The sequence below is a fragment of the Poecilia reticulata genome, linkage group LG16 (assembly GCF_000633615.1).
Source record: "Poecilia reticulata strain Guanapo linkage group LG16, Guppy_female_1.0+MT, whole genome shotgun sequence".
Taxonomy (NCBI): Eukaryota; Metazoa; Chordata; class Actinopteri; order Cyprinodontiformes; family Poeciliidae; genus Poecilia; species Poecilia reticulata.
This window is the reverse complement of record NC_024346.1, coordinates 3,610,582-3,625,698: the sequence shown is the minus strand read 5'-3', so window position 1 is coordinate 3,625,698 and position 15,117 is coordinate 3,610,582. Positions and strand designations below refer to the sequence as shown.

At 36.9% G+C, this 15,117-nt stretch overlaps 1 protein-coding gene across 5 annotated transcripts in view; it reads left to right on the top strand.

The window, feature by feature from the left end:
- Positions 1-15,117, top strand: part of bbs9 (Bardet-Biedl syndrome 9) — a 144,754-nt gene that overhangs the window by 118,177 nt on the left and 11,460 nt on the right. The window contains exon 23 of one of the 5 annotated variants that reach the window (XM_008430849.2): positions 13,323-13,750. The exons of 3 other annotated variants lie outside the window; for them this stretch is intronic. In XM_008430849.2, coding sequence (XP_008429071.1) covers positions 13,323-13,381 — 59 coding nt within the window. In that variant the 3' untranslated portion in view covers positions 13,382-13,750. Of the gene's footprint in view, positions 1-13,318; positions 13,751-15,117 lie in introns of those variants that run through there. One more of the 5 variants, XM_008430850.2, reaches the window with a different exon arrangement.

Sequence of the window (15,117 nt, the reverse complement as noted above, 5' to 3'; positions counted from 1 at the left end):
GTGTCTAATTTATATTGTACAACCACAGATATATAACCAAAGCAATCCAGGCATATAACGTTTTGCATTTAATCATATACAGATCAGCTCAGTTTGTAATAATATTGCTGTCAGATTCACTCCACATTGCCACTTTGTATAGTGAATTGCCTAAGGAAACCGCGCAACCTACATTGTGTCCTACTGAGCAACCATGTGACAACAGTGGCGTTACAAAATAACCCAAATAATTCTGAATCCCTGTTTTTTTTAGTTGATAAATATTCTCCATGCCCAAATATTCTTTATCTTTTTTATCCAAACTTTGAGTTGTTTTATTTTTATTTTCTCAGTTGCCTGAATAAACATAAGCCGTCTGTAACCGTTTCTGCATACAGGTTTTTTTTTTGGTTTTTTTGGGGGGTCGGGGGGGGTTCGGCAAAAATAAAACAAATCTCTGACTGACGATGTGACCACAGGGAGCATAACCTCTTCCTCTCAGTGTGATTTGGTTTATGTAAAGGTATGTGTCTCATGGAGAGCTCCATAAAGACTGCAGGGATGATTTCCTTTCCTCTATAAGCACAGCTTCTCTCCCATGACCACCTATGGTAACTGAACAACTTTTCCTTTTTTACTTGTTTGCAGCGCAGAATTTGTGTTTTTCCACTTTAAAAAAAATAAACATCTTTTCTGCCTTTTCCTCTCCATCTGCCATCTGGAAATTATCTTGTCAGCTACAGAGCCCATCTGGGACAAACCAATCAGTTGTCATATCCTCTTCTCATAATACATATGGGGGTCAGTAAAACTGTCATCAGAAATTATGGAGAAGACTGTTGGTTACAAATTAACACACACCCTCTACACAATGTTTAGGCGTTTTAGTGTGTTTGGCTCTACCTCATGCACATGATCATGGCCATTCATCACATTCATGAATGGAACATTTAGAGATGGCGCTGAGAGACAGATGGACTGAGAGAGACGGGCAAAGTGAGTGTGTAAGAAAACCTGCAAAAATCCTGCATGATACACGCACAGAAACAGAAAGTTCTAAATCAATTTGAAAATGTAGATTCAGAATATTTTGCTGCAATCACTGAGGTAATCATAACTTTGTGCTCTGTTGATGTGATGGTTATGCATCAGCACGTACTGTAAACCCCTCCAGCTGCATTGGTCATGTTTGAACAGTTGATAATGTACTTTCATACACACATTCCAGACGGTTATCGAGGGGAAACGCATCGCTCTCGTTGTCTGTAAAGGCTGAGCAGTTTGAGTCCTTCACAGCGGTTCTGTCCAAAAAAAAGCTTCTGAATGTGCACACATGACATCATCAGAAGAGAGTGAGGAAGTAAACAAAGTTTTTTTGATGTTTGAGTGTTTGGCATAGCAACGGCGGAACCTAAACCTTGAAGGAAATATTTAACCTGGACAAATGTTTATTTTGGGTTTTTTCCCCTCATTAAGAGGCTGAAAACTTTGGCTGGACTTTCACTTTTGCAGATTAGCAAGTTAGATTTCACATTAACAGCCTGTCAATGGTTTGCATCAGCTGTCCTGAACAAATGAAAGAAACCAAACATGAAATACACGAGGAAAACATTGAAAAAATACTTCTAAACCTACTGTAAATGATAAACATTTGCTACAAATATAATTTAAGGTTTTTAAGTACAAATACTCCTGCTCTCTGTTGATACAGTTTGAATGTTGATTAGTTTTTAACTCCTTCAAATCTTCCTTTTTGAAGGTGCTTTAAGGCTGAGTTATAGTCATGCTTTTAGAGGCTCACACTGAGCAACTGGGATAAAAGCAATTTAGAGAGAACAGTTAAAGTAACAGTCGTGTTTTTGGACTGTGGGAGGAAGCTGGAGTAGATTAGCAAACACTTGGTGGATCTGTGCATCTGCTGAGCTTATCATACCAACTTTTTCTCAGTGCAACGCTCCTATGAACGCTGTTAAAGGCTTAATGGAGGAACATTGTTGTTATGAAGTGCTTAAGATGGAATGTCAGATAGAGGAGCAGCTTCTTAAAGAGAAACAGGCCCGGTTTCAAGGCGTTAAATTGCCAATTCAAATGTCTTTGATATATACAGCATTTTTTTCTTTAACTGAAGGTAACACAGTTACTTGGCTGTGGTATAAAATGTCACCGTGTGGCTTGAAAATACAAAAGTATTTGTATGTAAAAGTTGTTTAACTGGGCAGCAAAGAGGAAATAACATTTATACAAACTGACCCTTGTTCACGTAAACCAAAGAGTAGTATACGGGATTTATTAAAAGGGGGATTTGCTTCAAAGCCAAGTCAGAGTGCAAAATATATCCATGTCAATCTCTGAGATGTTTCTATAAATACTCTGGATTTATTTCATTCATCTGCCTACATTTGCTTTTATACATTTATCTGCAAATGTGATCAAACCAAACAGGAGCTTGGCCACAATCCTCTTTAAATTAAGGTGGATGATTTTTATTTGATTTTGTTTTTCAGTTTTCACACATTATTACAGGAGATAACAAAATATCTGAGTTTTTTATTCGCCATCGGTTTTGTTAATGTTACATAGTTTATAAAAGCGCTGCCAGTAAAGTATAAGAATTTGATGGAAGTGATGTTCTGTTTACATTTTGGAGTGGAGCTGCACAAACAGTGGCTCATTGCAGCAACTCTAATCATAAAATGTTTATCTTTGAGAATTTTTCTTTTCAGTTTTTTTCTTTGTTTTTAAACATTTAGACATTTTTTTTAAAAAGTAGGTTGGAAACTTCGCTTGACTGAGTTTTGCTGATAATACACTTTGTAAACATCTATTGTGATGAATAACCATGCTGCTGATATTATGTCTGTTATCAAAGAAGTTGATCATAGCAGCAAAATAAGAAACCAAATACAAACAGTTATTGTTAAGTTCTGGATTAAACACAAGCAAAAGCAATTAGTATTTTAAACATTTTTTATATTGTCTTCTTTTACCCAGCAGTTAGAAATTTATTTCCTAATTGCTGCACAAGCTACCACTTAGTGACATGTTGTGCACATCCATAGGGCAAATCGGCCAGACAGTTTGATTTTAGGCTCTTTTTTTCCTCCTGCATTTAGAGACAAGTTGTGTCTCATCTTCTCTTTCTTTTTTGATGAGCTAAAGTTGCAGCATTGTGTGACTTTGAGGGAGATAATGAGGGGAAAGAACATAAAAACAGCACCTGTCTTTATCACACACACACTTTATACTCCGTGTGATCACACAACTGGTCCCAGTGTTCCTTTGTTAATTGAAGAACAGAAAGTAACTGATGAAAAGGGCGACCTATAGATTTGTGTCCATGCAACACATGCATCAGCCATTAAGTTGCTAACACTATTATGCAGCATAATGTTTTGCAGGTGGGTTGAAATTAGTGTTGTTTGCTAAAGTTACTTGTATGTTTTTTTTCCTGCCAAATAACAGAACTTTTTTTTCCCCCACTGGAGTAAAATATCTCTGCTTATTGTTTCAGATGCCTGGTCACTTTTTATTTTCACTCCTTCACACAGAGGCAGTGGCAGGCCTCTAAATTGATAGAGCAAGAACAAACAGAGAGCTGTTTGCTTTAGAAAAGTGTCACAACCTTCATTCATCTTAACAACCCACAACACACACTCAGTTCATTTTTACCTCTGTTGAGGCACTGCTTGTTTTCTTAAAGTTCCCACACAGACAAACATTCACTGCAACGACCCATAAGTCTTATTCTGCACACACACACACACACACACACGCATGCATGCACTCACAAAGAGTAGCATTATCTCTCACATTCACACGCAGCCATAACTTAACATCTCCTCACACGTGTGGACATGACGGTGAACTTTTTTCTGGCGACACTCTCATGTTGGCACACATGCTCAACTTAGCACATGTGCAATAAGCTGAGTCTGTTTTATGCTTTATTACAATGTCTGTAACATCTCAGTATTCAGCAGTTTCCCTTCTTTCTGATACCCCTGAAAAAAGTCTAGTTAATAAAGTCCAAGGTTGTGTAACTTAATCTCAGTATGAATACAGAAGTTCTTTAAAGGCCTCAGAGCTTTCTTTGTGCGAGAAAGTGAGTGAGCAAACAGCATCATGACAAGTAAAATCAGGAATAAAGTTGTGCAAATTTTAAAGCAGGGCATCTCACAGAGCACTGCTCTGTCCATCTGAAATTGTAAACGAATAACTGCAAACCTACCAAGATGTGAGTTCCACCTAAAGGATTGGCAAAAAGAGAAATAATCATATAAGCAGCCAAAAGGCTAATGGGAGTTCTGGTGGAGTGATGCAGGTGACATAGCAACCGTGTGGAGAAATATGCTCTGATCCAAACACACCATCAACCTAGCAGTTAATGGGAGGATGGATGAAACTAAATGCAGCATAATCCCGAAAGATATTCCTAGATGGTGCAAAAGATTTGAAACTGTTGTAGATGTTTACCTTCCAGCAAGAAAATGACTCTAAATTATAGCCAGATCTGCAATGGAAGATCAAAGCATTTTCATGTATCATAATGGACCTAATCCCAGACCTCAACCCAACTGAGGATTTCTTTGCAGAATTGAGAATCACTGCTAAAAATACGTTTTCCGTCCCATTTCACTGAGCTTGAAATATTTTGAAAAGAAGAAAAGACCAACAATTCAGCCCCCAGATCAGGGTTGTCTAACTTCAGTACTCCTGCTATTCCTATGCCAAAGCAGCCAATTTAGGAGTCATTTTATGGTCTGTTACAAGACTAAACATTAGTTTTATTGATATTGCTAAGACAGTTTCCACTGTGCATATTAATTCATAGTAAGGTACATTTGTTTTTTGAAATATTAAAACAGGCACTTGTGAGTGTTTTTAAAGGAGGCTCTCAAGTATTTGCACATTTTAGTTATTCACAGGTGACTGTAGTTCTTATCCTCTGAGGATATCGGGAGCTAAATTCAGATGCACACCACATTTTCAGATAAAAAAAAATCCATGTGTCCTTTTCATTATTTATTTTTGCTCCACTTTTTTGGAGTATTGGTCTTAAAATAAAATACAGCTTGTAGTCATAAAGGAGAAGTTTTTTTGGCTATACCTCCTTTTATGAAGCACAATGCGAGTCTTTTTAACTATAAAGAAAAACTATTTGATAGCAAACAGTATGCAGTTGTACAATGTCCTATAATCAGGTGACATAATAAACCCTTTGCAATGCAACTATCCAAATAGGTGAAATGTGAAAGACACTGTTGTATTCTTTACACTGAAGTAAATGATGGAGTGTTTCATCTCCAGCTTGTGTTATACGTTGGATATAGAAAATCTCCCAGCTTTGGAGTAATTGACAAAGAGGCAAGCCTGATTAATTTGCATCATGCGGTCACGTTCGAGCTTGTCATGGACTTTTTTTTTTCTTTTTTCACTGCTGGTCTCAGAGCTGTTAGATGTAGACTGAGACAATACATTTACTGGTAAACAGAAGGGATAGTTATGGTATGTTAGCAATTTTAATCCATTCAGAAATTACACTGAGCTTGTAGTCAATGTGCTACCAAGATAAAAGACAAACATTAGAGCTAGATTTGCTGTGCATGCTACCAAAGTGGCTTTGAAAATCAAAATACTCTTTTATCTGTGAAAGGTTGGGGTAAAACTGTATGTGTTAGTTCCCACAGGCCCACACATTTCCTGTTTACTGTTTAGCTCCTTGTCTTATCTCAAGCTATAAATTTAGGTTGTTTGATTGTGTGTATTTTTGGGTTTTCCTTGCCTGATTAGATAAGATATGATGTAATAAATTAGACAGCCAAAACATCCCGAGCAATGAGGTCATTTTGGTTCTTGGTTGTTGTCTTAAAGAAATTTCTTTCCTACTTATCTTAAGTTGTGTGTATTCATATACGTCAAAGAAAATTTTCGAGTAAAATTATAGGATGCACCACTCTTAATGATGATTATGAAGCATATGCTCTGCCCAATAGAAGACACTTCCCCCTACAATTAGGCTATACTGAGCACAACATGCGCACATACACACCCGACATATGGCATGTTACTATTTGGAAAAGATCACTCACAGTATAAAATCCATTGCAGTCAAAAGAATAGAGGCACATCTACAGTCAGATTATTCAGAAAATAAAAGGTATTTTTATTTACTGTCGGTTTTGTCTTTTAAGGGTGAAAGTCATGAAATGACTCTTGATTTGTAGTTGGCCATAGTGTTAACCGTCTCTTACTTCCGTAATCAGAGCATTTATTAAGATCAAAGGAAGAAAACGGGGTCAGGATTTTTAAACTTTCTGATGTGTCGCTTAAATAAAATAATAGGACTTCCTGAGGTAAAACTGACAGTGTTTGGAGGAAATGGATGTCAGCAGTGAGTGGCATGATCACACGTTGGGTAAGATTTAAGATGTGTAGGATTCCCATGAGAAGACAGGAAGGTTAGCTAGCACAGAAATGTTGCTGATGGTACTCATGAGAGAGCTAGATAATAATATACTTGTAGTGTTTGTGTTTAAAAGGAGGTTTCATCTCTAAACATGAGTGGAGTTTCATGTCCATGGAAAAAGTGGGCTTAGTTAAAATTATGTATGATATCTTTTAAAGATTATTTTCAAGATTGCAAATGGGCCTCTTCGGAACGCATATTTTGATTTATTGAATATGAATGTATTTAGAAATGTTGGATTGCTGAAATAATTTAGGAACAATTTAGAAAACACAAGGAGCGCTGCTGTTCTAGTTTGCAATGCTAATGACACTAGTTTCTAATAAAAGCTCCTAAAAAGAGAGATTACCTAGCTCTTTCAACAACTAAGGTTGTTTGACATTATCATTTGTTGCATTAGTAAATTTACATAGAAACAAAACAGTTGCAATAAAAACTCATGTGAATACTTTTTTTTTTAAAATTCTGTATTGTTCATGTTCATTTTCTCAGTGTACATAATTGGGTTTATTGACGGGCCTGAGCCAGATGGAGGCACTCATCTCAGTACTCTGGTTTTGTTTTATCTGTATTCTCCCCATTTTTCTGGCAGGACTCCCAACATGTATGTTATTATGCTCTGCATCAGAGCAGGAAGTAACTATGGAACTAACGCACTTCGTTTATCTTGTTTGACAACATTTAAACATATGTAACTAAGATCTGAATGTTAGAAAATTGTCTTTCCCAGCCTGGGACTGGCCCTTGGTTGAATCTGCACTCCCTGCTATGATGTTCCTAATAAATGTCTGGAGAGGAATCAGCTGACGCACGTCTCCGTAGTCAGAAAGGAACACAAAGTTTTAATACTTTAACACTATATACACCTACGTAACTTTTGAAGTGCCCACAATATCAGCAAAATGGCTAATGGAAGTGGAGAGACATTTTCTTCCAGAGCCATCAAAGAGGATATTATTGATATTTTTGAAGCGCAGGCAGAAACTGCAGCCTGGAGACAATGACATGAGTCCTATCTAGGCAGTGACGGATGTCAGTTCTGTTAAAAATGTGGGTGTTTGTTGATCGGGCCCATGCAAAATAGGTGGATGTCTTACAGAAAGTGTCTTCTATACTTTTACCATTTTTTGTTATGGTACAATTTTACCTTACAATGCCTCCAGCAATGGTATTATATTTAATTATTTCCTCTAATATTCTCAAAATATTTTCATGGAAAAAATTGTTTTTCCCATAAAAATATCAGAGGTTGTACTTTATTGATTTTCAGTGTTACCTTTTTATTGTAGTGACCTTAGCTCAGCTGTGATTAACAGGTAGATCCAGGTGGATGTGGACTTTTTGTGTGCATGCATTTTTCTGTATCTGGATGCATGTGTGGATCTGACTGTGTGAACTGTGTTAAAGATTGTCTGATAAGTGTGTACAAAGTGAGTGTATGTGTGTGTGGAATGCAGGCTGCCACCAGAGTCTGGATTTACTGGCGGAAACGCACTGCCAAAGAACAGGAGTGGTCAGATTAATCACTTTTGTGTGAATGTGTGTGTGTGTGTGYGYGTGTGTGTGGGTGTGTGCGTGCGTGTGCGTGTGTGTGTGTGTGTGTCTGCAGGGCACAGGGGGGAAATGTGTGTGTGTGTGTGCGTGGGTTTGTGTGTGTGTTTCAAGTTGTAAAATATAGAGGGTGTGCACAGATTGATAACTTTAGTTTGATCTAAATAGTTTCAGCATATCAAAAATGTTTCTTATAAATGTCCAAAGGTCAAATTAGAATCAGCTTGACTTTACCAACATGTCAAAATATTATGTATAATGCTGACTAATGTAGAATTAGCACCTCTGTCTAAAATGAATCTTCTGTCCGGATTGTTTGGTGGTAACTTGCATGTAAGAATGGCTGCATGTAAACAAATAAATTGTGTATTAGACCAAACTTTTTTTAGTCTTGCCATATCATCAGTGAGATTTTTTATTTCCTTCCAACTGAAGGAGGAAAAAAAAGTTTTTATTTCCGTGATGTTTAAATCTGCATAATAGAAACACAGTGCAGAACCCTGTCGTGAGTGTGACATTGTTTCGGTCAAATAAAATCAATTTCTCCAGATGTTTCCAGATGTTTCAGTAGATGGAGGAAACACGGGACAGCAGCTCGAGAAGCCAGAGGTCCAAAACTAAAAGTGTATGTCTGTGGTATGTGGGTGTGGTTGACTGGCTCTGAACGTGTAAGTAAACTCCAAGTGAGCAGTTATCCATTCACCCCAGTCCTGCCTGTAGGTGTGCTGTACGTGTGAGTGTGCATGTGCGCTGATGAGCGGTATAATTTGCCAGATCTCTTAAATTTCAAATGCGTGTTTATTCCGCCCACATTCACACCTGTGTTAACATGAAATGTGATGATTCTGCTAAAGATGACCCACCCTCTCACACATGTTCAGTATTTCTCATGTGTTTTCATCTGATGTCTGTTTCCTTTTGGATTTTTTCCCTCTTCTCCTCTCTGCATGAAGCTGCTGTCCATACAAAGCCTGGTGTTTGAGAGCTGAGTTTCTTGAAATCTAAACTTTTAGCAGCTGTGAACATTTTATTTTTTTATGAAAAACAGACCTATGCTGGAGTTTATATCCAAGTACCAGGCACAACATTCAGTAAAAACTGTATTTGTACTACATCTATTTTAAGTGCAAATCAAAGTAAATCTGATAATTATCTCACATATTTAAAGTGGGTGCAGGCAAATTAAGCTTAGCATTGTTTTAAAGGGATTTTCATATACACCAAAATGATGTGCAACTCATTCAAAGCAAAGCTGCTGGATCTTGACTCCGTGTGAGAAAAATAATCCTAGCGCTCCCAAGAAAGTATATAATTACCTTCAAAAGTTCTTCATTAAAATGTTAGGTTCATGCATGTGTTTACAGCCTGGCTTAGGTTCACAGCAGAAGGAATCTTCACGGCTTTTTGGAGCTGTGATTAAAGAACTGCAGCAATAATTCACATGCAATTGAAACTTTACTTGTGTGTGTGTGTGAGGAAATGCTAGGGAAACAGAGACAGAAGAAGAAGAAGACTGAAAATGAAGCATCTCAAGTGAAAGTATTTTTTGCAAATTATCAATTAGTACAGTTAGCAGAGATAGCTGTAAAAAGAAAATCAGAATATATGGCATATGAAGGTTGAAAGCTTTATAACTAACTTATCCTTTGCAATGCAGATGGTTTTCCTGTTCATCCTTAGCAGCAAAACTTGATAAAAGGTGCAGAATTTTGCTGCTCCTCAGTTCCATCCTCAAGTATCATTTCTGTGTCAAACAAAAATCAAACAAAGTTTCCATTGTTTTGAAATATTTGCATCAAAAATAACAAACAGTTTTCCCCCTGACAGCACTAAAATGTCTCTAGTCTGGTTGGATCGGTGGCCTTAACCTGATCTAATCCCGATATTGAATCAAATGGATCTTCTAAGTTGGTACAGACACGGAAGTTAGTGACGCAGTAAATTGCCTTTCATATTTAATCTAATTGAGGTCAGTACAGCTATATTAAATTGTGAATAACTTGTCGACAGTCTGCCAAATCAAAAAAATCATGGACTTGTTTATGAAGCAGATTTTGTCCAGAGTTGATATTTGCTCACTAAATGCATCAGTTTCCTGCTTTTCTTTCCACTTTCTTTAGTACCTGTTATGTGGGAGGAATGAAACATGTTCAGATCTTTTGATTACCAGGAAAATCTGATACCTTTTAGTTGGTAGAGCTGTTTTAAAATGAAATCACTTTTCAAGTACTATAATTGAAACATTTTTTTTTTTGTCTCCCATCAATTCCAACATCTGAGGTGCCACAGATGCAAGCAGGAGGCAATGAAAGTAAAATGTGAATATTTAAAACTGATGTTAGCAGGAGTTAAATTAGCCTTATATGGACTCTGTAACGATAATATATTTTTTTCTTTTCTTTTCTCAATTGAAACAGAAGAAAATAAGACGAGTATTTTAGTGTCTCCAGTAGCTAGTTGCTCCCTCATTATTCTGAAGACGGCATTAATCCAACTCTTAGCAGAATGAATGCTGCTAACATCAGCATTAATTGCTTCAGTCAACTATTAGCAGAATTAATTCTGTCTTCAGAATGGTCGTATTTTGCCTATTAACTTATTACCAGCAAATTAGATTTATTTATCAAACTAATCAGATCAATGTTCTATCAAAAGCTCTGCTTTCCTTGGTGACTAAAAGTAGAATATTCCAGTTTTTGCTTGAAGCAGTTAGAAGAGCAGCTACTCTTTGGAAGACAAGGCAGCATAAGAAATGCAAACGTTCACAGTAAAAGTCTTGAGTTCTATGAACTTTGAACAATACATTTTCTAAAGCTAATCAAGATATCTTACAGTATCCTCAGCTTGTACAATCACAACAGTCTGAATTCTGCTTTCAGGCTGCAAATTGTAATTTAAAAGATGTAATGTAATATAGAAAACAGCTTTATAACTTGTTCTGACGTCGAACATATTGTACCTGGGATGAATTTGTGTCAATCGTGACAAATTTTTCAACGGTTATGTCCCTAAAATGTTAATGCACCAGCTGCAGGTTAGACAAATTTCACTGATTAAAATCTATTCAGAAAGCTTCTCTTGGCTTCTATACTTCAATTTTACCATTAAAAAAATTGTGAGAAGATGATTTTTCCATCCCTAGAAGGACAGGAGTAGGTCTACTGCTGCAGTCTGTAAAATGTGAAAGTGCACATATTTAACATCTGTGAGAGAAGCAACTCAATATGTCTGTTCGTTGTTATTAATTCCCCAAATGCCTGACTTTAAAAAAAGAGTTTACCGTGAAGCCACTCACAGAACTGTTCTGTGAAACCACAAATAGTACTTAAGGGATTATCTTGCTGCAGAGGAAGAAAGGAGGCTAAGGAAGTGTCAGTCAGTTCTAGGAAAGAAGCTGAGTTGTGTGACTGCAGCTTGTTGAAAGTGTTTGATTAACGAGGAAGCTTTTCCCCCCAGGCGAACATGTGTGTGTGTGTTTGCGTGTGTGTCTTAGGTAAAATCTCATTAAAATAACTGAGTCATTCCAAAATCATATTAAGCGTCACTTGAAGGCTGTTTGTTGAATCAATTTGGTATGTTTGTGTTTGTCAAAAGGCTCCATGTGTTTCTAGTCACAGCAGTTCTGCCTGTTAATTTGGTGGAATAAAGTGTGTTTGCTGTAAATTTGCTGTGCCCGTGTGTGTGTGTGTGTGTGCGTGTGTGTGTGTGTGGGTGTGTGTGTGTGTGTGTGTGAGGGTGTGTGTGTGTGTGTGTGTGTGTGGCTTATTAATTGCAGGCACAGTTGATGGATTTGAATCTGGCAACCGTAGCACCACAAACAGGCGGTGTGAAGGATGGTCAGACAACCTGCACTAATATTATGTCACCATGCTGTCAGCTTGTCATTAATGGTGTTTTGATTTGTTTTAGAAACAGAAAAAAGTAAAGTGAAAAGGGAAAAAAATATTTTTTTGAACTCTCAGCTCTTTAATTGCCTTTTTATTATAATTCTACAAACACTGTGTCTTTTATTATGCTAGTTGTATAAAAATACATTGTATGCCTTATCTTTTAAACACTTTGTGTTTATAGTTCCAATAAGCAATTCCAGAAGCTAAACCCCAATTCGCCTATTCATCAATCAGTAACATGATTTTGTATCCTCATGTTGTCATTTTGTTCGTATCTGCTTTTGTCATATCTGTAAAACAAGTATGTTGTTTCATTTTATTTAGCTAATTGCACATTGTTTTATTTTTCTTTGTAAATACACTAATTAAGAATTTAAACAGAGATGAAAACATCTAATTTAATGTAATTTAGTATGTACATTACAACTTATTTCAGGTTGCATTTCTTATGATTTCCTTCTGAGCCAGATGACGGATTTAATAATATAATATAATTCCTCAAAAAAGCAGAATATTTCAAAATGACCTCCTGCTGGGAGACATAATTCATTAGAGAAAGCTAAGCATATTCTGTTACACTATGATTATAATGAATAATTTTGAACTGTCAGTCTTCAAAGCAGGTGTGAAATATTACCCTGGTAGGTATAAACTTACAGTTATAGTTGGTATCAAACTTATATGGGTACAAAATAATCAAAGCTACGTGTATGAAAATGAGTAGTATGCATTTCCAACCCCTCATTTGCATTTTTTATTCTTGTCTAAATGTAACTTCTCATAATAATAAAACAGTTGAAAATACTTCCTTTATATTTTTCTCAAATCGAATAAAGTTTTTATAAATCTTTGTTTGTATAATTATACAGTTTCAGATTGATGAGTCTAAGTATTTTTAAGTGAAGATGATTTAATGCTGTTTTAACTCAATAAAAAGTGTGAAAAACAAATTTTGCTGAGCACCAATAGGAAGCTACATAGCAAAGACAAACTTCAGCTTTATTAGCAGCTAACAGTTAGCTAGTAAGTTTTTCAGTATGTAGAAGTAATTTCTGTCTTTTCTGTCACTGTTTTTAGCTTTCTGCCATGCAGGCACTTTAAAGTGGTGAAAGCTTCTTCAGTACTTTTATAGCGAAGTTTTGTCTGCCAGTCCGACAACAAGCCAACTTCATAAACATAAAGGGCATTTCCTAATGTACCATGTTTCTGGCTGTAAAATAAGACTCTAAGACTCTAAAATAAGATAAAACACACAATTTTATGGCATTTCCTTCACCCGTTGACGTCCCATTTTGATGGTTTCTGGATTATATTTGCCATTTCATTTTCACTTGAAATATTGTTGAATTTGTATATCACATAGCTCTTGTTACACTGCTAGCTTCTTTTTTAACACTGAATATAATTTAAACATTTATTTTTCCTGGACCAGACAGATTTAAAGAGGAGCAACAAAAGCAAGAGAGGTGAACCAGCGATGCTTGTCAACAGCTGATGGTGCCATCCAGGACCGGTTACTGTGAAACACCATCTCTACTTTACAGATATTGAGCTGTTAACATGTCATGACAGTCTAATCATGATCAGTCTTCACTTTTATTGCTGACTGCTGATGAGTTTCAACATTTAATTTTCCTTTGGGATAAAGTATGTCCAGAATTGTGAAGTCAAGTTTCAGATTTACAACTGAAAGTTATTTTGCAAATTGAATGGTTCATAATTATTTATGAGAAAATGAAATACAAATAATAGATGAGAGATTTTATTCACAGATTATATGGAATCCATGGATGTGGGAAATAACAGAAAAATAAAATGACTCCTTCATGCAAGTACAATGTCTCCTCTGTTTTCACCCTGCAGGGGTCAGAAGGCTTACTTTCTGGTTTCTTCCCTCCTTTCGCCCCTTATTCCTTCCTGGCAATGGGAAGTGTATCTTTGGCAGAGGTAATGGCGCGGAGGAGACGGAGGAAGAATGGTGGCTTACCACAGTACAATTAAAAGACACATGCAGAGCCACAGCTGCTGTTTCCTACAATGAACTTGAACAGGTGCCCATTTAGAAATATAAGAAGAGATAGAATAAATGTACGTATAGAAAGGAAAAGTGTGAGAATAGTGTAAAAGAGAGAAAAGAGGAAAAAAGCAAAGTGAATGGAAACTGGCACAGGGAACAGGTACATGAGTGAAAGAAAACAGATGAAAGGAGCAGGTGAAAAAGAACATTTGTTGATTTTTTTGGGGAGGAATGGAATTGCATTTTTACCATTCAGATATCCTACTTTAGTGTTTCCTACGTATTAACAGGGTTACGGATTTCCCAGTCTACCTCTTTTAACCTTTAGGGGTATTAACTCTCTGTTACTGTGTTATGATCTACTTCTTGAGGTATGTGTGACTTGGTTCTCTTATTGTGCATTTAGAAAACTGTATAAACCCTTTGGTGTCCCTCAGGTCCTCTGGGGTCTTTCAGATTGGTTTTAAATTTGGGGAGAAGGGAAGTCTGTGTGCAGGGTATTTCCCCATCAGGGTGCTTCTTTTGTGGCAGCCTGGGTGTTTCCCCTTCCTCTCTTTGCTCCGCATGAGCAACAAGAAAAACACATAGTACAGTGAAATATAAGAAGATCTGAAAATATCTGGAAATATTTTTATAATTAGCTTCATGAAGAGCAAAAGCCACAAGCCTGCTGGTTATGCCTTGTCCATTTATATTTCACATGGTGGGAGTTTTATTGACGCTGTCATTCAGGAAGCATTGGGCCGGTAGCAGGGTGGGTTGTAAATTCAAAATTCTGGAGCTTATATCAGATAAATGATTCAAACTGATCCAGATACGTAAATCCAGATAACTCACTATTTGACAAAGTGTTTACGAGTGATGCTGATTTCCCAATGTGTTGAAGTTTCTACAGGACACAGAGTGGGACCTCTGCTACTTCACATAGGAAAAAGTCACTTGATGTGGTTTACATGTCTGATCAGCAAGCCTCCCTTTGAAGGCATTTTGGGTTTCTGCCACTGGGAAAAGACTCTGGGGCAGATCAAGAAATCATTGGGGGACAATATCTTCTTCCTCTTCAGGGGAGACCAAAATATCCTGCCTTAAGGTTTGGCACTGAGGAGGGGGATATGAGAGACGTCTGTCAGGGCCAACTACTTCCACAATTTCACAAGGGCCAAGATTGCAGTTCTACTGAAATCTTCCTTCCTCAAACACACATCTGAAAGTGA